Source organism: Rhinolophus sinicus, chromosome 17, assembly GCF_057876585.1.
Source record: "Rhinolophus sinicus isolate RSI-liver-muscle chromosome 17, RSI-T2T, whole genome shotgun sequence".
NCBI classification, from domain to species: Eukaryota; Metazoa; Chordata; class Mammalia; order Chiroptera; family Rhinolophidae; genus Rhinolophus; species Rhinolophus sinicus.
The window spans coordinates 36,190,472-36,215,029 of record NC_142517.1 but is presented as its reverse complement, the minus strand read 5'-3'; the positions used below and the strand labels follow the sequence as shown (position 1 = coordinate 36,215,029).

Here is a 24,558-nt window from a genome sequence, read left to right as displayed (position 1 = left end):
TTTCTCTTATAAATAAGTTAGTTTAATGTAATGGAGTAATAAGCACAGTGGAGGTTCTCCTTGGCTAAGTGGTTGAAAATTACTTGTGAAGTCTTAGTTTAGGTTATGATTTTGAAAAGGAGGTACAGTCACAAGTATTATAGATGGGATGGAGTGGTATTACTGTGCGATTTTTGGAATGTCCATTTCATTGATTTCTGTTTTGGGTACTTTTGCTCACATTGGTAGGTCATTTGAATTGCCATTTGGCAATAACATTGTTCTAAAACTGGCTATTATTCCTTGGTTGATTTTCCTATACTTTTAATATTATTTTTGCATTTTATTTTGGTTATTCATGCATTTTATTTTCAGATGTTTGGCTTTGTGTACATCTGTAGCAGGGACTCTGTTTTACTTCTGTTTCTATCCTTCATTCATTCATTTTGATTTTCTTCCTTTTAAAGGGTCTGCCTCTTGTTACTGTTTCCCAAGGAACTGGAAAAAAATTAATCTTTTCCCAAGTTATCATTTATATATTGATGTGAAATCACTTATGTCTTTTGCCCTTCATCTTCTATTTTGCTTTCAACAAATGTTTCTTATTGTTATAGTTCTTTTGTGATAAACCTTTCATCCTTAAAACTATGTATCTTTCTTATTAAAGATACCAGAACTTACGATAGCAAAATATATCCCCTTTAACCAAGAAAAATGGTATTTTTAAGTGTATAACATTTGTTTCCTGGAAAACTTCTCTCTCACTGAAGTTTTCTCCAGTGATTCTTGTCATAAATAACTAGACCTTTGTAGTTTTGAAAATTAATATCCTTAGGTGTTCTGACTACTGATGGTCTGAGTCCTAGGTTAATAAAAATCAAGCAGTGCTTTTCCGAGTACATCATCTTTTGTTACTCAGTGATTCACATTTGGGTAAATATCTTATTTTCTTTGTTATTAACGTTAAAAAAATGCAAGAGACTACATTTTTTTCAAGAAATTACTGAATTTTAGTTGTTAAAGTAAAAGTTAGGAATCTTGTTTTTCACTGAGGAAAAATAAATAAAGAGGATGTATCTATTTTGCTGTTTAAGTGCTGGTAGTAGGTAGTGTTTAGCTTTCTTGGAAAAAAGACAATCTGGTTTGTAACCTTGATTCTAAAATTTAATTTAGGTAAATAGAGGCAACTCAGCAGTGTTATAAAAAATATTCAATTTTCATTTCCACAGCATTTTACTCCAGGTATAGTTACATGATAAGTAAAAATTACTGAGTTAGTATGAATGTTAGTTTCTCAAAGGATAGACTGCAGTAAAGATACTGATACAGAAGTAATTTTTTGTTTTTGTTTCAATTTTGCTCCCAGTTCCAACTGCCTGATCAGAGAACTTGGGTAAGTTTCCTGCTTATACTTTTGACTAAAATAATATAGCTTTATAAAACAACTTCTATACTAAACTGCTGTACAGATACAAGGAATTCTGAGCCCCTTTCCATTAAATGGTACGGCTTCAGAAGATAGTTTTTCAGCTTGTCAAGTTGCAAAATCCTTTGTTATAATTGGGCATTTAGTGTGCTATAAATTGTTTACAGAAAGAAGTTTATTCCATACATCTGACCCATTACACATAATTATACCTTGATGTAGAACTCTTTCTGGGTACTTGGGAGCATATTGTTAGAGAGGCTTTGAGATAGGTCACTAAATGGAAACTACCATTATTTGGGGGAGCCTGTATCAGCATGTTAAAGATGCTTTTGACAAAGCCTTCAAAAGGATAAAACCTGAACTTACGTGTAGACACAGACTGACACTAGAATTTACATCATATATCCCAGGACAGAACTCAGTTCTGACTCTATGGAGAAATAAGATGAAATGTTTAAAAATCTGTATCTAACTAGCTAATGGATCTTTCAGCACTGGGTCTCACTTACTTAGCTTTCAGTTACTATTTCCAGATACAGTGAGTCGTCAGCTAATGATACTTAGTATAGGCCATCTTTATTTTTAATTCAAGATTAAATATAGTGCTTATTTAGTTTTCACTGCCAAATAAGCCTTGGGTCAATGGAATCATATACAAATAACATATATTATAAAATTTCTTTTAAATGTATGTGCTTTCACTTTTTCATTCACTTCTTCAAACTATACTGGTTCTGAGGTATGAGTAAAATCTTGGGATAAAGTTCAGTTTTCCTTTGGTTACCATATATAACTATGTAAAAATTGTTTAAGGGGGAGAACTTTAGCATTTACCTCTTCCCCCTGTCTGATGTTCCTTTAGTAGAAATTCCTCCATTTTATTTCTTTTGTGGAATATGTGATGAATTGTGATTGTTCTCATCTTGATAGACTTTTAAAGATTTAAGTTCATTTATTTTACAAGTGAGAGAGAGAGAGAGAGAGAGAGAGAGAGAGAGAGAGAGAGAGCGCGCGCACCTTAAGCAAAGTTGTGTAGTAGACGGGGTTGTTCTTTGATTGTCTTGGCCTTTTCTGGCAGAGGCACATCCTGAGTATCGTGCTTCATGGTCCTCATTCTTTCTAAGGTAGAGTATTACTTGCCAGTGGCTGTGATTTTGGCTGCTTCAAGCATAAAGTGCTGTCCCCTACATAAATGGCCAACAGTTCTACCAATTTTATAAAGCCAACTTCAGATGTTAAGTTAGACTCCATTTCCTGATAATACAATGATATAGCAACTGCCATCGCAATGCTTTGGCAATACTCCCGTTCCATTGATTCATAGGTTTCTCAGAGCTATGGTTTATATTTGTATTATAAAACATAGATATTAGTGGAAATATTAAATACATGTTTTTTTATTACTTTTCAGTGGTAAAAACTCTAAATGATTTCATAATTATGATTGCAGAATGTGATACATGGAGTGAGATAACCATAAAATATGAATACTTACTTCCCCCCAAATGGCCATAATTTTGAGATTTCTCAAGATTATCAAGTGAATAAATATAGAAAACTACTAAATCCACAAACTTTCCCATCATAAGTTATTTATGAAAAGTTATTTTATGATAAAGTCAGTGTAATCTAATTTGTGAAACATTAGGTCACATAATTTATGGTGCTATTGAACATATCATTTCATATAATCAGATTGTCACTTGAATAGTTTTAATGAGAAACTTCTTTATGTCATCATTATTGGCTGCCAGATAATAAATGTTAAGCTAAGTGCTTAGGACACAGTTGATGATATCTTGCCTGCTGAAATGTTTTTAAAAATACTAACTTTATTTGACTAGAGATATAGCTACTTTTTTTTTTTGTAAGAACTAGGGAGTTGTGTCTAAATATTAGTTTGCGTCAGTATAAAGTTAATAGCCTCTTGGGAACTGGAAGGGGGTGAAATGACTTCCTCTTCCCGACATCTGGCTGCAGATACCATCAACAACTATTACATATGTAAATAAAAATTACTGTTCCATAGGAAAAAAAAAACCTCATTTACTGATTGGAGATTAGCCTATGACATTAATAGGACACAAGGCAATACATTTCTAAACTATATGATCTAACTTTTTCCTCCTTTATTTTCCCCATTCTCAGCAAATTTCTTTTTCCTAGTAGTACACATTGCCCTCTTCATTGGCTTTTTCATAATTGAAAAATATGTATAGCTAAATGCTGTTCCATTTATCCCAATTCATCTTGACTTTTAAAATACCGTCAGACTTTAAAATGAATGCCGAAATTTGCCACTTCTCTGTGGTAAGAGTTACCACTGTAAAGTGAATGTTATTCGAGAAAAAGCATCATATGAGTCAGCCCAGATAGCCAGAGAAAGTTGGGGTTTTAACTCATACACTAGATAAAGCTCATTTTAATCCAACACCTTAATTCAAAATACTGGTTAGGGCTAATGTTGGTCACAAAATTGCTAAATTACTCCAACTGGCAGATGTCTAAGTCACTTCTATCTGTCCCAGTAGGGAAACTTATTCTTTTCAGCTGAGATTAAGTGCTATGAGAGCAAATATCATGAAGATGAAAGGAAGGGTTCAGTGATGGCTTTTATGTTGCTTCGGTGGTTGCTAGCTAGACAGAAAGTTGTGTGTGTGTGTGTGTGTGTGTGTGTGTGTGTGTGTGTGTGTGTGTGTTTTAACAGCTACCCTCAGCTCACTTCCCATCTTCCTTCTCTCCCTTTTCCTCACTCCAATTTAATCCTCTTTTCATTTGACACCAGAAGTCCAAAGTGGGGGTGGCTTATAAGAGAGGCACCTGAGTAGCCCCTATTGTTCTTCCTATTATATTTAAGAATGTGGTTATGTAGTCATCAAGCCCATAGTATATTTTCTTATTTCTTGATGGTTTCCCCAAATCGAAACAATTTGAGGTAATCACAGTGATCTTTCTTCAAAAGGAGCTATTAGCAGCTACTAAAGCAAGACACATTTCTCAACAGCCAATTGCTCTTAAATAACTTGAAGGACTTGTAGTTTATATGAGCTAGAGATGAAAGCTGAGAATAATAATAGTCATGAGTAAGCTATTTTCCATATAAAAGGAAAAGTGTTTCTATAAGATGTATCGCCACAGGAATCTGAGTGTGTCGGCAGGGTGGACACTCAAATGATTTAAAACCACTAGATAATGAAACTTTACTCAAATATTAAATGTACATAAATAAAACATTTATAATCATCACCCATGCACTTACTATTCTGTCCAATAAATATATACAATCATGACCCTTCCCCTGGCTTGTTACTGCTAATCAGCTTGAAGGCCAGAGGTCATTTTTCACTCGGACAATTTATTCCACAGTGGGTGGAATATCAAAATGATTTTCTGCAAGGAACAATTAGAAGGAATAAATGCAAATAAAACAGTATCATAAAATATTTCTGGATTGATTTTTAATAAATAAAATCCCAAGTAATAGGAACATGCTAATGCTCTGGCTAGAGGGGGATAATGACCGTATTCTGCAGGGACAGAGTTTCCGCCAACCTCTCTGAGCAGCATCATCATTCCATATCTCTGTCCTGTGATCAGTATGTGTCAAAATCCTTCATAGTGACAAATGTGCTGTCCGCTTGCATCTGTGGAGAATGTTTTAGCAGCTGAGTGATTATGAATCAAACCCCTGAGCTTATAGCTCCTACCGCCTCCCAATGCGTTCACATTTGTCGTCTGACAAGTAAATGTATCTTGACTTTCCTCTGAGATTTTTTTGCACTGTGTTTGATGAAAGACATTTGGCAAATTGGCAGTGGTACCCTGTACGTTGTAATTTGTAGCTAGCATTAGGAGTCTGGGCCTGAAATGGGAGAACAGGCTCCAGGATAAAGGGAAAAGAAAGAGAGCTAACTACAACATGAATAGTCATTTGAAGAATCAAACATAAAATATTCCCTTTGTAAGAAGAGAATCATGTTCAGACCATCCTGTGAAGATTTTGCCCTAGCTTAAGAAGTCAATGGTATTCTGTCCAGATGTGTGTCCATGTGTGTCCATGGAATATATAATTTTGTTAATTTTTCCTTTTGAGTAGAAATTGTTACCTTTTATATTTTACCTGAGTTTGAAATTTAGAGTTTGAAAATTAGGCCTCCGACTCTGTCCTGCCATCTCACGCGCAAAAGAATCATCGTCTTGGGCTGAATGGTTGCTTGAATGTGCAGTTGTTACCATTTTTAATCCTTGCATGGAGTCTTCTGGTCTACCATCCCAGGTCTTTGAGAAACATACAGAGGGCATATAGAGTGCAAACACCTTTTTAACAGCTCTCTGAGCTCTCCAGTGGCATAGTGCCCTGAGAACCAAATAAATAATGGGAGAGTTGATTTAACAAGATGGCTTGAGAGTTTGCTTTTTCTACTTAAAAAGTTCAGTACTAAGCAGCTTCCAAATAAAATGTAAGCACTGAATAAACTTAACATTTTGGGAGTGTTGAAGGAAAGGGGACAGTCCCTCTAACTGTGGACATTAAGGATCAAGCTAACTTTAAATTAAATGTCACCCTCTGATTGTGACTGTCAAATACACATGCAGGTGGATAAAAACTTGAAGATTATAAGCAAAATAAATTAGGTTGTTTGAGGGGAAGAATTCAGCAGGGTAGTTTTTCTTCAAGAATAGTTCTCCAAGAGTGTGGTTACACTAATTTTTCCCTTTATCTTATAACACCCATGTCAAGTTATACTATGTGAAGTTATAATGTTATGTGAACTGTTCTTCCAACTCAATCTTTGCCCAGAACGAATTAATATTTCATCAAAATTCTTTGTATACAACCCCACTTAAAATCTGGTATATCCAAATATTAATTTAACATATAGTATTAGGCAAAATACCTCTTACCCATTTAATTTTTCTTTCTGCAATAGACACATTTGGCTTAAGCTGTAGCTTTGGAACACTTGATGTTTTTCATACTGTGAGTTCTTTTCATGGGACTCCATACTTCCCATGGTTTTTATTAACAAGGCAGGCATACAGGACCTTTCCCTATAATTTCTCATCTGCTGTTGGTATCCTAACATAATATTAATGCTCTCACTTAATTTAATAAAAATCTAATTTAGCTTTATTATCTCTCATGTATTTCACTGCTCAATTGTATATCAGATTATTGTAAAATGATCTAACCCAGGTCTTATGAAAAAGTCCACCCAGCATTTTATAAGCGTTATAACCTTTGTTATTTTCAAAAATCAATGAATTCTCTTATTGTTTGTATAATATTGGGACATCACAACCTTTCTACAGACCGTTGCATTCAGCTTCCATTTTATTAATGATGTTCTTGGTTTACTAGAGGTTATTACAGAAGAACGGATGTCAGATGGGCCCCTCATGGTCTTGTGCTTTTGCCTTTCAGATGTCAGCTATTGAAAACATGGCGGAGAAGCTAGAGAGCTTCAGTGCCCTAAAACCTGAGGCCAGTGAACTTCTACAGTCAGTTCCTTCCATGTTCAACTTCAGAGCGCCTCCCAATGCTTTGCCAGAGAACCTCCTGAGGAAAGGAAAAGAACGCTATACCTGCAGGTAACTGCAAAGTTAATTATGGCTGGCTTTCCAAAAATCTCCCCTCTGATTTCAAAGGCACTGCTGTTTGTTTTGGAAATTATTCTTGATTGGATGATTAATAGCGACCATGATAGATCTCAAGCACTTCAAAGTACTCTTTATTTAGTGAGATATAAAAATAGTGGTTTTAAAAAAATTATTATTAAATGAGAATTTTAACACAGGCCATTTGGTTGTGATAAATGAGTTTGGAAACAGTCCAAATACTATCTACTTGTTTCACTTTGATATTTATGAATTTTCTTTCACAGTTAATTATTTTCATCCAAAGGTATAATACTACTGTCCTCAAGCATACATTTATTAATTGTCATGGCATTGAAGAATAAGGCCATTAATGAAGGACGAATAAGGTTGAGAAGTGAAGAAAGCTAGTTAATAAGTTTCTTGTTACTCATCAGTAGTACAATAAAGCTTGTTTTTTGTTTCTGTTTTCTTTTTTAAATAAATTGTGCTTATAATTTCTGAATTGTACTTAGAAATTTGTGGCATCAGGCATATCAATTTATCTGCTCTTTGGAAAATGTGTCACTGTTTCCAGAAAAGGTTTTATAGCAACATACCTTGATGGATGAGGTCTTAGAATCTTGTCTGATCTGATACCACTCAATGTACAGAGAATTGTCACTGTGGTTAACATGTAAAATGAGTTGAAACATTTGAAATCTGTTTACGTCAACCCAGAATCACAGACCCTTGTCATTTTTGTATCCCCTTGTCTGGTTTAGTTTTGTGAATATAAAGATACAGAGTTAATATAGAGGCGTATGGGGGTCATCAAAACTAAAGTCTATTTTCATAAACTGCATGCTTATGCATGATCAAATTCAACCAGATCTCACAACGCAGTCTTTATTTGTAGAGTTATTTATATCTGTAGAATGGCTTTGTTGCAAATTTTAAATACCAAAGACATGTGAGTTCCATGCAAGATTAATTAAATCAGGAATAAGCATCTGGCTTCTATGTGGCTTGAGTGAAATAAAATCGATTGTGCTGACTTTCTCTTGTAAACATCTTTCCATAACAGATACTGTGGCAAGATTTTTCCAAGGTCTGCGAACCTAACACGGCACTTGAGAACCCATACAGGAGAGCAGCCTTACAGGTTTGACGAGATTTTTACTAACTATCCTGATAACTACTATGATAATTAAAGTGGACGCATTGCCACAATTTTAAAGGATTTTTGTGCATTCTATTTGATTTTGAGTCAAAGAAGAATTAACTAATGGCTAGGATAAAAATTAGAAGAGTCCTCATTTCTTTAATCCAAGCTTCTTATATCTCATTTTAAAAGTTCTAGCAATGTCTAGTACAGAATAAGTGTTTAAGAAATGTTAGCCATTTTGAAGTCATTTTAGAAATTATTTTAGTGCTCTTTCTCAATAATTAGTGTTATTTTGATTGACAGTAATCATAGCAGTGCAGCCTCCTTTTCCAAGCCTTAAATCTCTGCTAGGAGTTAACAATTGGTATATAACTTTGTTTTCCAAGTACAGTTGAGTCAATGTCCACAGGTCCCATTAGAAAATTTAAGGAATAAACCTTAAGCCCCCAAGGAGGAAAAAAATGTGGAACTGGGGTAGAACACATAAAATGGAATGTATTATGAGAAGAGGGGCAATTCTAGCAACAATTTCTAAAGCACCTCTTAGGTTATTCTGTTAAATGTCAAGATCAGTCACGTGACACATGTCTAATTTTAGTATTATGTCTAATTTTAGTAGTATTGTTTACTAAAAAATGAAAATAATCAACATTTTCCAGTCCAATTTAAAAATATAATCTACATTGTTTAATGTGCAATGTTTAGGACATAGTATTAGGTACTCATAAATATTTCTTCAAAGGAATGAATGTTATTTATCTTATGTAATATTATATTAATAATTTCATTTGGCTTTGAAATTCTTATGTATTGCATATGTGTAAAATTATTTTTGTCTGAATGCTCACTTTTTCCATTAAAATAAATAAATGCTTTATCAGGTTTCAAAGACATTTTATATACAAGAATAAGAAAATGGGCAGACCAATACTTATTTGAAGATAATGGAAATTTTATGAGAAAACTAGAGTGACTTAAACTTAGAAAATAACAGCGTTTTCTTAGATTCTTTGCTTTCCTATATGTTTTATAAATCGCTAATCATAAGTGATATTTCTACTTTATATGTGATAGGACGCTCTTGATATAATAGGTCTCAGAGAGATGTAAAAATGGAGTGTTAACAGATTTCCCTTTTCTTTTTTTTAATTTATTGGGGTGACAATTGTTAGTAAAATTACATAGATTTCAGGTGTACAATTCTGTATTACATCATCTATAAATCCCATTCTCTGTTCACCACCCAGAGTAAGGTCTCCTTCCATCACCATATATTGATCCCCATTACCCTCATCTTCCACCCCCCACCCCCCTTACCCTCTGGTAACCACTAAACTATTGTCTGTGTCTATGAGTTTCTGTTTCTCATTTGTTTGTCTTGTTCTTTTGTTGCTTTTGGTTTATATACCACATATCAGTGAAATCATATGGTTCTCTGCTTTTATTGTCTGACTTATTTCGCTTAGCATCATACTCTCAAGATCCATCCATGTTGTCACAAATGTCCCTTTTTGAGAAAATTTCAGATCCCAGGAATTCTGCTTAAGTAAAGGGAAAGATTTCCACACTTACATTTTGTTATGGCCAAGGGCCTGGTATGCAACTGTGATATTATGCTCGTTTTGCCCTTTCTTTATACTTCAATGCAGTCGTTTTATTCTATCCCATAAATGGTGCTGTTATTGTCTGTGTGCTTTTAAAAACACAAACCAAAATATTGGCATAGCTGGTGATCTTAAGTATTTACCCAGCTCCCCTGTTTTACAAGTAAAAAATTCAGATCCACAATTGCCATTTGCCTTCTGTATAGTCTGGTACTAACAGATCCAGAGTTAAAACCCAGACCTAGAGCTCTCACGTCAGGGTTTTTATCTCATACTGTGATCCCATAGGCTCCCGTGACCCCTATGTTTACATCCAAATTCTTAATTATGTAATGCTCATGATTGTGTTATGTGTTCATTTTAAGCATTTCTGAAACTTAGGCTTTTAACCACCTACTAATTTCTTGGAGTAGAATGGAATGATTTTTTTATTTAGGAGCACTCAATCTTTTGCCAAGATATTAGCAAAGGAAAGATACAAAGTAACAGATAATTATTGGTTAGAACATCCTGATTGGCGAATTTTATTTATATTAGTGTGGATGATGTTTATTAGATTTGGAAAAGTCCCGTTTCATACAGGCAGAAAGTTGGAAGCATGTCAAAGAAAAAAAATCTCTCTTCCTCACGATTTGTGTGGAAAATGTTTTGAGTAAAAATTTTTCTGAAATGTTTTGTGGGAGTATATTTTCTCTATCAGTATTTCCTAGGTTGTTCTGCTTATTAGTACTACACAATTGTGGTAATTGTACCATGGTTCTCGTTGCAGTGGGCCTTGGAAGTTGACAAAATTATTGTAGAGAAGGCCATGACTCCATATATATATATATATTGTTTTTACCCAAAGGAAGAGGCTAAAATATTATAACTACTATCAATGTAGGGTTTCACAAGTTTTGAAATCAATATTATAAGTGAAGAAAGTTGAAGAACCTCATGATGCCAGAACAGTTTTTTAAGGGGGGAAATTAAATCAGTCTTTGAGTTGGTTTATTGATACTATGCCAAAGTAACTAGTTTAACAGATTTATTTTCCCCACTGAACTAACTAGACTTCTGGCATCACATAGAGACAGCCATAGAAGCCCAAACACTTGGAGTGGAATGGGGTGATTTTTGATGTAGAGAACTTGAGCCACAGAGTCTGCATTCAGAAGTGGGAGGAGAAGGGTTCTTCACACATGGAAGACTGAGCTGAGGATTTTCTGGCTGCTAAATTAGACATTTTCACTTAAAAGTTATCTGGAGAAAATTGATTTTTTTTTTTTCCCAACAACACACATACCAAAAAAAAAAAAATCACATAAACAAATAATGCAATCTTTATTTTAAGATATTAGAGAATACCCCCTCAATTACCACTTTTCCTCCTCACCAGTAAGAGCTGGCGGGGGGAGAAGGGAGTTATATTTTTATTTTATATATAAAAGAGAACTCCAAAATTTATGATTTTTTTTTTTTTATTTCATGGAAGGCAGAAATAATTAGCTAACTAATAATACGTGCTTTCCTGAAAAACTGACCTGGTTCAGAACTGCCACAGATTCTTTAAAGAAGAGTAGAAATGGAAAACTGGGGGAGTAGGGAGAAGGGAGGTTAATGAAGACCTTTGTTTTTATTCCAAAAGGAGAATTTAGTGGCACTCTAACTTTATTTTGTAACAGTTTAAAGGTTAATAAAGGATTTGGAGGCTCCTAATTTGTACAGATTATGAAAATCTGTATCTTTGCTATCAGACTAAACTATTCACATTTCCTCAGTTTTAAAAGTTTGGAATGTTTATTGTTATTGTGAAGAAGATAAAGGAATTTCCTTTAGGATTCGCAATTGAGAAAGTGAGTTTACTAAGAAATTGTTTACTCAGACTCTGAATTTTGAATTAAAAAATGATCTTTTTACTTTATTTGAAGAATATGTGAATTTGTTCCATGCTTGTTTACAGAGCATTTAGTTGTATTGTCCGAGGAAGAAGATAAAAAAATACTAATATTTCTTAATGTCCTTAATTTTGTAAGGTTTATTTAAAACAGTGGAACTGATTACCCTAATAAATTTAGGAGCAATGAAATCACCAGTATTTTATTATCATTTTCCATAAAATCATGATAATCTTTATAAAGTAATCAAAGTCTATTGGAATTGACCGTGTGAATAGTCTTCTTGCCTGTGCCTTTTCTCTAAAGTGGTGTTTTATGGGTGATAATTTTAGATATCTGGGGTACTAGTCTTGAGAAATATCTTTTGATTTGCTTGTAAATTTTCTCTGTGTTTATTTTTCAGATGCAAATACTGTGACAGATCATTTAGCATATCTTCTAACTTGCAGCGGCATGTTCGCAACATCCACAACAAGGAGAAGCCCTTTAAGTGTCACTTATGTGATCGGTGTTTTGGTCAACAAACCAACTTAGACAGACACCTCAAGAAACATGAGAATGGGAACATGTCTGGTAGGTAATCAATTGTGTTATGAGGAGAAGATGGCTTATTTTATTACTTGAAAACATAATCTTTCTTCTCTCATTCCACTTTGACTCTAGAATCAGATCCTATTGTGAACATTTGTTTTTCCTTGAGATTTTAGAGTGATGTGATTGTTGAATAGTATACAACTTAGAGCCTTATTTGAATTATTTTTTATTTTCCTGGATTCATCCCAATGGGCAATCTCAAGCAAAGAGAACCATGATCCAAACTCACAGGAGACTTATAAATCAAGATTTCTTAAATTGCAGGGAACAATCTTTGCACCTATTGGCACAGAATGTGACCCCCAGGAGTGGCAGGGTTTCCAGAAAGCAGCACCAGACTACCACACTCTGAATGTTAGCCTAGAAACCATGGATGCTTTTGCAGAAGGCCTGGAGTTCAGAGAATCTCTCTAGGGTAATGTTTTTAGAGATTAGTGACAGAACATTGTGGATACGATCAGAGTGATTAATAGCAAATGATAGTGGTGTGTGGTTTTGGTCACAAATTCTGTTGTAGAATTAAGTTAAAAAGTGGCAATAAACTTCCCTTAACCCAGACCTGCCAGCACCTAGTTAGCAGAAGAGCTGATAGGTTTTCTTGCCTTTGGCTTCTAATTGTTAGATAGCAAGCCATTAATTACTATTTACCAGCTGGCATATGTGTGTGAAGCCAACCTGTGCAGCCACAATTGGTTTCTAGAGAAGTAGGGAAGTGAATTGGAGATGGGGGAGGAGGAGAGCATGGAGTTCAGGAAATAAGATTTTTAAGAACAGAAAAAAGTTGGATTTACACACAAAGTGGAAACCTTAAGGAAATGATTTTTTTATGAATTCTTCCTCCACTGTACAAGCACATTGCTTATGATCTTGGATGACTACTAAGAGCTATATATACTGTTCATTTCCCTCAAAACCAAAAATCTAATGATCATGGTTTAAAAACATCAAATGTTAGAGACAGAAGTCTAATCCAGTATACAAAACTGGCTATAGTTTAACGGTGTGCTTTTATAATTCTTCTAGTCAAAATTACGTCAGAAAAACGATAAGTTAAAAATGTAACATGTCAAAATTGAATATTTGTTGACCCAGGTTATAACTTTATTAAGCTGAGGGATGGCCTAACCTCTTGTTTTTGTCATCTAGATTATTGTGATGAACTATTAAATTGTAGATATTTTGTGGACGAGATAAACAGTATGAAGTGAATGTTAGTATACAGTTTGACCACATATAAAGTGCTTATAACTTTGTAAATTTATGGAAACCTTACAGCAATCTTGTGATGCAGGTATATGATTCTAATTTTGTAGGGAAGGAAGCTGAAGATCATCTTGTAATCATCAAATCTAATATTGTCCTCTTAATACTATACACACAAATCTCTGGACAGTGTATCCTCAGTCTATCCGCAGTTTAGCTCACCAAGTCAGAATGCAGAATTTTCAGCATGTTTTCAGTCTTTATTTGGTAGCATACTTTAGCACAGGAGCAATGAATACATATTGACTACAACTGGACTGTTAAACATATTCTTGCAGAATCCATTTAAGACCTCTCTATAATTTGCTTCACTTTATCTCCTCTTGTATAAATAAAAATGTCCCATGTCACAGTGGGAATAGGAGGTAGCTAGTGGGAGAAATAACATCCCTGAGATACTACACCTCATGATTTCAATGGTTCAAAATATTCCCTAAGGGACTTTCATTGGCATGTGTACTGTGATAAATTAGGAAGACTTTGACCTCCTAAAGTTATTGTTATTAATATTCAAAAGAGCTTGTTTTAGGGGGAAAAAACATTGAACAAATTAAGAAAGAATGAGATTCAAAATAAGTTGCCATATAAATGATAGTCTTTTTCACAAAAGGCTTTCTCTCCCATCAGGTACAGCAACATCGTCACCTCATTCTGAACTGGAAAGTACAGGGGCGATTCTCGATGACAAAGAAGATGCTTACTTCACAGAAATTCGAAATTTCATTGGGAATAGCAACCACAGTAGCCAGTCTCCAAGGAACACAGAAGAGAGGTAAAGCTGGAGTTTTCCTTTTTAAACTCTATGCTTTCTGAAATAAACCTGTTTTCAAATACATTTGCTGTGTTTACTTTGGTGACCCTACTATCGACCACCTAAGGCTGGTAGCAGATTAAATATCAAATGCTCTTCAAAGCACTTTACATGTATTAATAATTTCATGACCGTAATAACCCTATGAGATAGTGACTGTTATTGTGTAATATGTATTTTATCTGTGAAGGAATGGAGACATCAAAGTTTAAATAACTTGCCAGAGGTCACGTAAGTCATAAGTGGGATGCACCTGGGCAATCTGGTTCCAAAGCCCTTTTTTTTTCCTTTTACCACCAGTCTGTTCTGCTTCTCTTTACAGCTAATTAGAATATTTTATCAAAACCTGCCAAGTAGAAGGGAAGGTCATCACAGGGACTCAATTGTATCAGTGGTCAATAGTGGTTACTATTATGTAGCATATTATATTAGGATGCTACAGTACATAAAGTAGTATGAAGTTAATTAATGAAAGTACCATTACTTTCTATCACGTAAGTATTATTTTTAGTGTCCTCTATTTTGATGCTATTAAAAGTCAAAGTTAATGATTTTAGGCAGTTTTTCCATTAAGGCAAGCTTCAAATAAACATTTCCCAAGATAACAAATATATGACCACGTCTGTCCTTCAACTTGTATGGCAATGTATCAAAAGTAAAAAGGACTTATCTGCTATTGCCTGATGCTTCAGCCTTAAGAAGTCTGATAAGAACTACAACTTGTGCAGTTGGATGTATCTTTCACTCTGCTCACCCATTTGTGAGTGTGTGTGTGTGTGTGTGTGTGTGTGTGTGTGTGTGAGAGAGAGAGAGAGAGGGAGAGGGAGAGGGGGAGGGGGAGGGGGAGGGGAGGGAGAGACAATGATGCAGATAACCAGAGGTACAAAGTAAAGATAAGTAAGAAAAGTAATAATGTCCTTGCATATTAATAATGATATTTACATGATGCAAATAAGAAATATTAAACAGAAAACATCGTTTGGGTTTTGAGAGGTGCCTGTTCAGATTTTCTAGCTCTTAATTGGAGATTTGTGAACCATATAGCTGCAACATCTGGCTTCAACATGTCTAAACAGCACAGAAGTAAGAAGATTGAGTCATCTAACTACCCCCCCATCTCCTATCATGCTACTTTTGACGAATAATTTATCCCCCATAAATTGCCACATTTGAAAGCATAATTAACAAATAGGTTTTCTTAATCATGTTGGCTTTGTTACTTTTGGTTTTTATCCATGCACTCTTTTGTTCTTTTACTTTTTCTTTCATTTTTTCAAATAACAATTTTGATCCATTTAAGCTAGCAAGTTGGCAGTGTAACTGGAAAATAATAATTTATGTCTGTGCAAACCATGTTTTCATCGTTATTTGATAAAAGAGGTTAAGAGATTGGTTGTATAAAAAACTTGATGATATGACCATTGTTGTTCAAATGGATTTTTGCTATAAGCATATGTCACACTCAAATTTTTTTTTTTTTTACCTTGGAAATCTAAATATTAGATGGCACTCATCCTTTTAAATGTGGCAAAGTGATAGGGGTCATCATGTGAAAAATAGTTACATTAAACGTGAAAATAGTACATGACTGTAACAAGAACTTTATTCTTAGCAAGATTTTTGAATTAGTAAATAGGTGAAAGAGCATGACAAAATAGAAAGATTATGAATGGCCCAGGAATCAGGACACCTGGATGCCTATTGGTTTCATCTCTAACAAGTTTTTTGAACTCGGGCAAGTGCCTTAACTTCCCTGGTCATATATTTTTAAAAGGAGACAGGAGAAGATATTCTCTAGTTCAAAACATTTATAATTATTTTGTAACTTAATTTCAACTTTTAAATCTTACTATGAAATTTAACTTGAATTTGCACATATTTTAAATGTTTACTTTAAAGCCTGAAAAGTTTATCCTAGTTACATAAATACTATCAAATGTATTAAATTGGGACATCTATGTAATTAAACTTTTTAAAATAAATTTTATTGGAGAATATTGGGGAACAGTGTGTTTCTCCAGGGCCCATCAGCTCCAAGTCCTTGTGCTTCAATCTAGTTGTGGAGGGTGCAGCTCAGCTCCAAGTTCAGTTGCCGTTTTCTTCTATCTTAGTTGCAGGGGTCGCAGCCCACCATCCCATGCAGGAATTGACCGGCAACCTTGTTAAGAGCTCACGTTCTAACCAACTGAGCCATCCGGCCACCCCTAAACTCTTTTTTTATAATTAAACTTTTGAATCACATATTGCAATCCTTGCAACCACAAAGTAAAATATTACAAGTGACTTTTTAAATATAATAGTCTTTTTTAAAATCATTATATTAGACATGCTTGCTATGTAAGTTTCAAAAGATATTTGTACAGTTACATTTTTAAATAATTTCCCACCCCAGTATTACCATGGGATGAAGGAATGTTTTTACATTCAGTCCATCAAGCATAATTTGAAAATAGCACAAATAAGTAAGCTCTCAATCACTTCCAAGTTTGAGTAGATATTATACCACCAATGTCACCTAGAAATATCAGATACCTGTTGGTCCTTGGCAGCTACTTTACCATTTTTTAAAGTCTTAGATTCACTTTAGGCATGTGTGTCGAAACTTTTGTCAATGTTGTGCAGGGATATGAATTTTCCAAAAACCTATTATTTTAAATGGTGGGTACTTGTATGGTAATTAGGTAACATTATGTAGAGAAAACATCAGTGTGCTTTTTATATCATATGTAACAGTATCATTTATCAGGGAAAGGCCTGATAAGGAATATGAGCCTGAGATTGTTTTTCCAGTTCTGCTGGAGGCTCCATTTATAATCTAACTAATCACCCAATTATTTTTTCTTCATTTTCCTTTTTGTGAGGTTTCATTATTTTCCCATGGTTGCCATAAAGCATAAAAACTAAAATTTACTATAGAAATGTTGAAAATCTAAACTGTTATTAGGAAGACATGCTAATAAAGGTAAATGCATATTTAAACATGAAACCAATAACTGGACCTGTTTCTTTTTTATGGCTTTGAAAGAATGAATGGCAGTCACTTTAAGGATGAAAAGGCTTTAGTGACCAGTCAAAATTCAGATTTACTGGATGACGAGGAAGTGGAAGATGAGGTGTTGTTAGATGAGGAGGATGAAGACAATGATATTACTGGTAAAACAGGAAAGGAACCAGTGACAAGTAATTTACATGAAGGAAACCCTGAAGATGACTATGAAGAAACCAGCGCCCTGGAGATGAGTTGCAAGACGTCCCCAGTGAGGTAAGTGCCTTGGGTGACATTAATAAATAAGCAAGAGTGGATACACGTGGTTATAATTCCTCCTGTTCTGTTCTTCCATTAGAGCAATATTTCAGGTGATAAGCAATTTGTGAGTAACAAGTCATAAAAATTGGATTTGAATTAGCAAAGCATACACAGTGAATTAATTTTAAATAGATGAAAATAATGTAGCCGTCAACATAACCTACAAGCCTATAAATACATCAGTGTTTGTGGAACTCTGATTAACCTGAGGTAGGAAGGATAAATGAAAATTACACAGGTACAAGATCATTTATTTAGATTCTACTGAAAAAAACTTAAAGAAAAATAGAGATTTCAACACTATCTAATTCACTCAATAGTCTGGTTTGTTATTAGTCAAATAATATTGAGATAAATTTCACTTCATTTGACATATATGTAATCTATATAGATGATAGAGTTTTTAAATGGAGAGATTAACCAAACAGTGAAATTAATGGGAATATTATATTTTCATATGGATAATGGGTGCTGATTAAATATTATTGCAACTGGCTTTATTTTAAATGAAAATTATAAACGTATGAATTCTGTCTCCACTGCATTGCTGATTTCACATGTCATTGATTTCACCTCTTTATCTCAAATATGTGCTTGCTTTAGTTATGAAAAATCTTAAAAGAAATATATTTAAGATATAATATTTGTAAACATTTTTAAAGAACCCAATAATTGATGCATGCTACTTTATACTGCAAATATAATATAACATTCAACAACTGTATAGATTCAAATGCAAAGTTATTTGGTTGCATAACAAAATGAAAAAGAAAAAAAAAATCCTCTGTGCTTTCCCATTGGTTCATTTTAGGTATAAAGAGGAAGAATACAAAACTGGACTTTCTGCTCTAGATCATATAAGGCACTTCACAGATAGCCTCAAAATGAGGAAAATGGAAGATAATCAATATACTGAAGCTGAGTTCTCTTCTTTTAGTACTTCCCATGTGCCAGAGGAACTTAAACAGCCGTTACACAGAAAGTCCAAATCACAGGTATATATTTTCCAGCAGTATAGCATTATGATGACATTGTGCCTTTGATGCCAAAAGGCAGATATTCTATGTTTGCAGTATTCTAAAATCTGAACAGGTTCAGGTGCTTTACTCAAAATGTTCATCTTTACTCTATGACCAAATCCAAAATCATTAACTAATACAGCAATTAATATGGCTGCATTCTGCACAGAAACTTTTGTGACAAACCATATCCTACAATAACAATTCCTTTACTTCTCAATTCCCTTATTTCATCTATAGGCCGTAACGTTTCTTTGCACCTACTTATATATTACTTCAGAATTATTTTCTAATTGCTTTGCATCTATAATTTTTGTCAACCTAATTATATTTTAAGATTTTTGAAAAGTGAATTCTGTCCTCTATTTTTTGTCCCCTACTATAGATATTTAATTAAGAAGTCACCTAATTATAGAATTTAGGAGTAAACTGAGGATAAAAGAGGAAGTGAGTTGCCAAAAGTCTGAAGCAACTTAAAGGCACATCTGGAAATGAAACCTATCAATTTTTATTGAATGAACAAATGAATGGTACCCAAATTCATTGGGTTCTACAGCATTCTATCAGCACTATGATAACTAAAACAAATCTATATAAGGATCCATAAATACCAATTAAAAGAGCCTCAGTTCTCTTATCACATACACACACACACACAAAAAAAAAAGGAACTCAGTACTTTCTGCTTGATATCAACACTCAACCAGATTGTTCATTCAGGTCAATCAAAAACAAAAAAAACAAAAACAAACTTCCTGTTATTACCATATTTGTTGGTCACTTTGGACTAATTGTTTGATCTATTCATCCATTTTGGAGGTGGCCTGATATATCAAACCCTGTGACCATATTGACTTGTCCATTTAGAAATGACTTTCTATTTGGCTGAGATGTTTTGGGCTGGTCTTAGCAGCCAATGTGATGGGGAAAATATTTTGCCAATGGGATAATATAAGTTTTTAAATATCAGTCAATTCAGTAAAAACTCTAAGATATCATGTATGGTGATAGGCACAGTAAATGTTCTTTCTGGATTGAAGTTAAAACAGCCAGCCTCAACACTGGAGTTGCCACGCTCCATGAACTTGAGAACATTACTTCATGACTGTGGGTACCATTTCCTCATTGTAAGGAGAGGTGAAGGGAGAAGATACCTAAGACCCCTTCCTGCTCTATGATTCAGTGGGGATACAAAGGAATTTTTCAGTTTTTAACATTAAAAGTAAACTAGTCAGAGTAGGCATCTCATTTTCGCTTAGAGACTACCATAAAAGGGGGCTAATATTTTTTTAAACACTTAATTTCCCATTCTTCCTTCCTAGGTGATCAGAGATAACTGGGGGATCCAGGTTTTCTTTTCATTTTTTAATATTTAAAAATTATTCCTCCAAAATACTTTTCATCATAGACACGATACCTAAAAATTCCTTAAACTTTCAGACATGAATAGGAAGCAGAGGGCCTAAAAATCTAGAGCTAATGGGTATGATGTATTTCAGTACCAGCCTTTTGAAAAAAAGTACCTGCCCAGCTAGGCTAACAATTACCGTCACAGAAATAAATATAAGCATTTTGTAATCCCAGCTTATATTTTTACTATTACTTGATAATATCACATATAGCGGTTTGGCAGCAGGCCTTTTGGCAAACTGACTTTCTTGAGACTCTTTATTCATTTGTTATTAACTGTCAGTTATGTGCTGGGCATTGATCCTTACGCATGAAAATGTTTATTTCCTTTGATTATCAAAAAAGGCAGATACTCTATGTTTGCCATTTTCTGTAATCTGAATAGATTTCAGATGCTTCACTCAAAACATTTTACTCAAAACACCCATATATTTACTCTGTGATTTTTATAATGATTAAATCCAAAATTGTTGACCAGTACAACAGTGGCTACATTCTACCTGGAATCTCTGAAAAACCTGTCCTACAAAAATTAATTTCATGATTATAGGTACTGTTTGTATTAGGTACATTGAGCTAAGCACTTTACGTAAGTTAGTACTTGTGATTCCTCCACAACGCTGGGAGGCAAGATTTTGTTATTACGATCCCTATTTTATACGAGGAAAGTGACCTTGAAAGGTTAAGCAACTTGCCCAACATCACATAGCTAGTTGAGTAGAGACAGGTTAGAAGCCAGGATTAAAATTCAGGATTCCAAAATTTTCTCTGTACTCCCTTCCATCTTTCCAAATATCAGAATGGGTTTGGTTAAAGATTTAGAGATGACCAATCTTTATCTTCATCTCTAAAAGTGAGCACATAATTAGGATGGACAGTTTACATTCAACATTCACTTCATCCATACTTTAAACTGTACAAAGGACAGGGACGCTATAGTATTTATCCTTGAATCCCTGGGACTTAGCACAGTGCCTGAAACAGAAAATAGGTGCTTATGAAATATTTGGTATATATCTGCTGAGATTTTGTAGAGGTCCAGAAGGCAAACTGCGTACATAAAAGTCAAATGTGTACATTTTGAGCAATCACCCAGCAAATCAAAATCAGCCTGCAAGGGCAGATTTTCTAACTGAATGCCATGATTACGGAAGAAACCACAGACCAGCCACATGTCTCAGCATGACTCCCAGAGATGAAATTCTGCTTAACAACAGAGGCATTTTGTCTTTGTTTACAGACAGTGGAATGTCTTTGGCAGGACTTTAATGATTCCACTTCAGCAGCATTTTGACAAGCAAGTTTAGCAATGGATGAGACCAACAATAGCAAATCAACAGTGAAAAGTTCACTCCCAAGTCAAGACCAAACTTTTCATTTGAATATTTTCCTTGGCAACAAATGGGGGATTCGCTGAACACTTATTCAGATTTTGACATGATAATCGGGAAGAAAGAGCACTTCCTCACAGAGCACCTCCCTGCACCTTCTGCTCAGCAGACAGTGGCGCACAAGGAGGTTAGAACGCTGTTGGGTCTTGCGTTTTGTTTCATTTTTGGTAGATCTGACTTGACCTACCTCAACTTTCAAGGTCTTTGGGTGTCAGCATTGAATATTCAAAGCATGGAGGGGAACTGGAAAAAACACTAGATTAAAAGTGGGACAGAAATAAGATTTAATTATGCCTCTCCCATTATCTAGTTGAGTGACTTTGGGCAAGTCATTTCACCTTCAGTGCTCTCAATTATAAAGTGCAGGAGTCGGTTGAACTGTTTCCTCTACTAGACCATCATCCTGTCAAGGCAAGTCTATATCTTATTCATATTTGCAGTTTCGGTCATAAGCACACAATGCTATTTTTGGTGAGTTGATCGTGTGCACAAACAGTGGATGGATGACTGTTATATTTATGGTTGGGAAGGGAGATGACTCCTGTTTCTTAATGGAGGCACAATTGACAGTTTGGGTAGGCTAGCTAGTGTTTTGCTCTGTGGATCGTATCACTTTTGTGGTCCCTAGGCACTGAGGGCCAGCAGTAATTCCATGTCATCATAACACACACACACACACACACACACACACACACACACACACACACACACGTCTGACACTTTTCCAAACTCACACATGAGGGATGCTCCTACTCAGGATCCCTTCTCTTTCTAACCTTCACCAATAATGTTCTTCAAATTAAAAGTGATGTTTTTCAAATGCCATTTACTGAGTCTCTCCTTTTTACCCCAGGCATATGCTATGATGTTGTCATTGTCTGAGAAGGAGTCCCTCCATTCTACATCCCACAGTTCTTCCAACGTGTGGCACAGTATGGCAAGGGCTGCAGCAGAATCCAGTGCCATCCAGTCCATAAGCCACGTATGACATTACCAAGGTTGACCAGAGTGGGACCAAGTCCAACAGTAGCATGGCTCTTTCATATAGGACTATTTAAAAGACTGCTGAGCAGAATGCCTTAGAAACCTGAAGGGTCACTCATTTAAAGTCTGGTGACCTTAAACTGAATGATTAAAAAAAGAAAGAAAGAAAAAGAAAAAAGAAAGGAAGAAAAAGAAACTATTTATTCTCGATATTTTGTTTTGCACAGCAAAAGCCGCTGCTGACTTCTGGAGGATCAATGCGACTTAAAGAAATTCAATGAAAATGAAAAACTTGCTGGGGAGAAGGCATCTTCCAGGTCACCCTGCCCTAGAGTGTGGGTGGTGGGTGAGAGGGACAGTTGAGATGGCAGCATTGATATGAACGAACACTCCATAGGAACTGAATTCTTTTTTTGTACAAGATCACCTGACACATGATTGGGAACAGTTGCTTTTAATTGCAGATTTAATTTTTTCCTTTGTTAAAGTTTTATGTAATTTAACCCTTTGAAGACAGAAGTAGTTGGATGAAATGCACACTCGATCATTATAGACACGTAACAGGGAGTACTTGTTTCCCGTTAACTTTTGCCTTCGTAAGTACTTTGTTTAAAATTAGGGAGAAAGGGTATGTGTATATTGTAAACTATGGATGTTCAATACTCAAAGAGGTTAAGTCAGTGAAGTAACCTGTTCATCACCAGTACCGCTGTACCACTACACTAATACATGTTTGCCAAATCCTTGTAATAACATCTTGATTTTAGACAATCATGTCACTGTTTTTTAATGTTTAATTTTTTTGTGTGTGTTGCGTGTATCATGTATTTATTTGTTGGCAAACTATTGTTTGTTGATTAAAATAGCACTGTTCCAGTCAGCCACTACTTTCTGACGTCTGAGGCACGCCCCTTTCTGAATTTCAAGGACCAAGGTGACTTGACCTGTGTATGGGAGGAGTGCCAGATAGTGTTTGGCTTTTCTTAACATTCCTTTTTTGTTGTTGTTGTTTTGTTTTCCTTCTTAATGAGATAAATATGAATAGATGCAACTTAGTTTTTGTAATACTGAAATCGATTCAATTGTATAAACGATTATAATTTCTTTCATGAAAGCATGATTCTTCTGATTAAAAACTGTACCCCATATTTTATGCTGGTTGTCTGCAAGCTTGTGCGATGTTATGTTCATGTTAATCCTATTTGTAAAATGAAGTGTTCCAGACCTTATGTTAAAAGAGAGACGTAAATAACAGACTGTATTCAGTTATTTTGTCCTTTATTGAGGAACCAGACTTGTTTTCTTTTTGTTTGTAATCTCATTTTGAAATAATTGGCAAGTTGAGGTACTTTCTTCAAATGCTTTGTACAATATAAACTGTTATGCCTTTCAGTGCATTACTATGGGAGGAGCAACTAAAAAATAAAGACTTACAAAAATGGTTATTTTTCCCACTGCGTGGTATTTTCCTTTCTCAAGCAATTTTCGTTTCCCTTTGGGATCCAGTGATTTAAAGATATGGTGTCTGGGGCCTTGATGCCCCTCTACATTCCAGATGCATGGAATGTAGGGCATGTTTATATTGTTTTGAGATGACATAAGGGATAGCCCTTGGCCCGTAAGGAGTTGGGGTATCTGCTGCTCATTGTTTCAAACTTTCTCCATGTGGTACAAAGTCGTGCTGTCACGTGCAACACAAAAGTCCTTGGTATCATTCCATGACCACGGCACCCGTTTTAGTTAGGACAGAGCAACCTACAGTTTTTCTGCTCAGTTTTGCGTAGTGCATGCCAAAAGGAGTTCTGTTTCTTATTTTTTCTTTTAATTGCACAAACACTGTTAACTGATTCACAAGGGAGAAAGAAAAAGTAAACAACCCCTATAAATTTTCTATGATCCTTTTAAGTCTTTGTCCATGTGCAAATTAGGTATCAGGTTATAATTAGAGGATAGACATAATTTTGTTTTCTTTCTTTACTGGGGAAAAAAAAAATTCCCTGCATATTGCTACAAATTCTTCAAAATACTCATTTAGTAGTTGCTCCATATTCCATCAGGTTTGATCTATAATTCCTTCAATCATTTCAACTGTGTGGCAAATTTAGGTTTTCTGCTTTTCACTTGTGTAAGTTAATAGTATTTTAA

At 34.8% G+C, this 24,558-nt stretch overlaps 1 protein-coding gene across 18 annotated transcripts in view; it reads left to right on the top strand.

Annotated features, from left to right (window-relative positions):
- Nucleotides 1-23,854, top strand: part of MECOM (MDS1 and EVI1 complex locus) — a 539,916-nt gene extending 516,062 nt beyond the window's left edge. For 8 of the 18 annotated variants that reach the window (XM_019735571.3, XM_019735580.3, XM_074327577.2 and 5 more), the window contains 8 exons: nt 1,346-1,372; nt 6,834-7,000; nt 8,073-8,150; nt 12,038-12,207; nt 14,119-14,263; nt 17,328-17,564; nt 18,421-18,604; nt 22,283-23,854. In XM_019735571.3, the coding sequence (XP_019591130.3) occupies nt 1,346-1,372; nt 6,834-7,000; nt 8,073-8,150; nt 12,038-12,207; nt 14,119-14,263; nt 17,328-17,564; nt 18,421-18,604; nt 22,283-22,417 (1,143 nt within the window). In that variant the 3' untranslated portion in view covers nt 22,418-23,854. The remainder of the gene's footprint in view (nt 1-1,345; nt 1,373-6,833; nt 7,001-8,072; nt 8,151-12,037; nt 12,208-14,118; nt 14,264-17,327; nt 17,565-18,420; nt 18,605-22,282) is intronic. The other 10 variants (XM_019735590.3, XM_019735599.3, XM_074327597.2 and 7 more) reach the window with 4 other exon arrangements.
- The last annotated feature ends 704 nt before the right edge of the window (nt 23,855-24,558 follow it).